The sequence below is a fragment of the Phymastichus coffea genome, unplaced genomic scaffold (genome assembly GCF_024137745.1).
Source record: "Phymastichus coffea isolate CEN01 unplaced genomic scaffold, Cenicafe_Pcof_1.1 PCOF00015, whole genome shotgun sequence".
In the NCBI taxonomy this organism is placed as follows: domain Eukaryota; kingdom Metazoa; phylum Arthropoda; class Insecta; order Hymenoptera; family Eulophidae; genus Phymastichus; species Phymastichus coffea.
In genome coordinates, this window is record NW_026706826.1 from 5,587,801 (window position 1) to 5,590,656 (window position 2,856).

Sequence of the window (2,856 nt, forward strand, 5' to 3'; positions counted from 1 at the left end):
TATGCAAAAATTCCAAAGATGTTAGTTCGAAAAATCGTATAGTGCAATGCCTGCAAGGATCGAGCGAAGAAGAAGCAGAAGAGGACGATGCAAGCACGCACAGCGACCACGCATCCACCTTCTACTGTTTGCGAGATGCAGAGCACGACAAGGTATTGAAAAATGTTGTAAATGTAAAAGCAGAGCAAAAGTGCTATAGGGATAGAGACGGCAAACCAATGTTTGTTGATGTAACAATTAATAATATAAAAATTCGTATGGAGATGGATACAGGCACCTTTGTTACTGTTTTGTCAGAAAAACTATAGAAAATTTTTTAATAGTTATAAGTTAGTACAAACAGATAAAAGATTAATGGCCTATGACAAAAATATTTTGTTGCCTGTTGGAAAACTTTTAAACTTAGAGGTCAAAATTAATAACAAGATATGTTTATTAGAATGTTTTGTATTAGCAGGCGATGGACCAGCATTGATAGGCAGACAATGGCTGGCGGCATTCGACTACTGGCCTTTGCAGTTACGTAACGGTAAAAATAATATTTATAATTTAAATATTGAAAATGTAGCAAAAGACTTAAGTAAAAAATACACAAAATTATTTAGCAATACACCGGGAGAATATAATAGAAGCAAAACGAAACTGGTTTTAGAAAAAAATGTCAAACCTATTGCAATGAAATATAGGCATGTAGCGCACGCGTTAAGTCCACTCATTGAAGAAGAATTAGAAAGATTAATGAAATTGGGATACTTGGTGCCAGTGGAAGTAAGTGAATGGGCAACACCAATTGTACCAATTTTCAAAGATAACGGTAAAATTCGCATCTGTGGAGATTTTAAAGTAACAATAAATAAGCATTTATTAAGTGATAAATATGGGTTGCATATAATAGACGACATTTTTTTTAAATTACAGGGTGGAAGCAAATTCAATGAATTGGACTTAAAGCACGCATACATGCAATTCCCGGTCGATGAGGAAAGCTCCAAATTACTTACCATAGTTACAAATAAGGGCATGTTTAGATATAATAAGTTAACCGAGGGCGTCGCTACAGCACCTCCGGATTGTCAAAGGAAAATGGATGAATGTTTGAGTAGTTTAGATGGAGTAATAGCGTATATTGACAACATTTACGTCACTGGTAAAACGGATGAGGAGCATCGACGCAACTTGGATTTAGTTTGTAAGAGACTACAAGACTGTAACCTAAGACTCAACTTGTCAAAATGTTTTTTTATGAAGGATAAACTAGAAGTTTTAGGTTTTGTCGTAAATAAAAACGGACTTCATAAAGCAAAATCCAAAGTTCAAGCAATGGTAGATGCTCCACAGCCGAGAAATCAAAAAGAATTAGAATCATTTTTAGGATTAATTAATTTTTATGCTAGGTTTTTAGAAAATAGATCACATAGATTAAGACCACTGTACGAATTGTCACACAAAAACAAATTTGTATGGAACGCAGAATGTGATAGAGCGTTTACATGGGTCAAAGAGGAGCTCATTTCTCCAAGAGTATTGGTCAACTATGACCCAAAAGAAAAAGTGTACTAGCTTGCGACGCGTCACACTATGGATTATCAGCAATATTATCTCATAAGTATTCAAATCGAGAAGAAAGACCCATTGCTTATGCGTCCAAAAAAATTCCAAAATATGAACTAAATAGAAAGATTTTAGATAAAGAGGCGATGGCAATTGTTTTTGGATTTCAAAGGTTTTATCAATTTATTTTTGGAAAAAGTATAATTTTAAGAACTGATAACAGTGCGTTAGCTTGGATATTGGGACCTCGAAAGGGCATACCGCAGACTGCAGATAATAGATTGCAAAGATGGGCTTACTATTTGTCAGGGTTTAAATATGAAATTGAACATATTAAATCAGCAGCCAATGCAAACTGTGATGCACTTTCGAGATTACCAGTAGACTCTAATATTAAGTTAAAAAATTCAAATTTCTCTTATGTAAACTTTTTTGATAATGGAATAATTTCATACAATTACAAAACGCTAGAAAAAGAAAGCAAAAAAGATAGGTTATTTTCGTCAGTGATTAAATTTGTTATGTCTGAATGGCCAAAAGATAAAAATATGTCCAGTGAAATGAAAAGTATCTTTGACAAAAGAATGGAATTAACGGTAGAAAAAGGATGTTTATTTTGGGGATTAAGAGCAGTTATACCAAAAAGTATGAGAGAAATCATATTAAAAGAGTTACATGCGACTCATTTGGGCATAGTCAAAATCAAAATGTTTGCTACATCATACGTTTGGTGGCCAGGTATAGATAAAGATATAGAAAATTTAGTAAAAAATTGTGATATCTATATGATAGAAAGAAAGAAGCCTCCTCAGACTCCACTAACTACATGGCCTTACCCAGACAAAGCCTGGTCTAGAATTCATTGTGATTTCGCAGAATTATTTGGTAAAATGTACTTGTTAATAATGGATTCATATTCTAAATGGCCAGAAATTATAAATTTCAACACAAATACTAAAGCGCATAAAGTAGTTAAAGAGTTTGTGTTTATTTGCGAGACATGGTTTCCCATTGCATTGCGTCACAGATGGGGGGCCACAATTCAAAAGCGCTGAATTTCAAAATTTTTTGTACGAAAATGGAGTGAAACACTCATTCAGTCCCCCTCATCACCCACCTACAAATGGTGCTGCTGAAAATTTCGTGGGCACTTTTAAAGACAAAGTTAAAAAAATTGTTCGAGGGGGAGAGAGCGTAAATAATGCAATTTCCATGTTTCTTTTTGACTACAGAAGCATCGAGCACTGTACCACTGGCAGAAGTCCTGCTCATCTAACGTTTAAAAGAGAATTGCGAACTAGATTT

The 2,856-nt window shown here is 34.3% G+C and overlaps 2 protein-coding genes across 2 annotated transcripts; both read left to right on the top strand.

The window, feature by feature from the left end:
* Window positions 1-354: 354 nt before the first annotated feature.
* On the top strand, window positions 355-1,560 carry LOC131675054 (uncharacterized protein K02A2.6-like). The gene has a single exon (XM_058953880.1). The coding sequence runs from the start codon at window positions 355-357 to the stop codon at window positions 1,558-1,560; it is 1,206 nt and encodes a 401-aa protein (XP_058809863.1).
* A 137-nt stretch (window positions 1,561-1,697) lies between these two features.
* On the top strand, window positions 1,698-2,606 carry LOC131675055 (uncharacterized protein K02A2.6-like). Its single transcript, XM_058953881.1, has one exon. The coding sequence runs from the start codon at window positions 1,698-1,700 to the stop codon at window positions 2,604-2,606; it is 909 nt and encodes a 302-aa protein (XP_058809864.1).
* The last annotated feature ends 250 nt before the right edge of the window (window positions 2,607-2,856 follow it).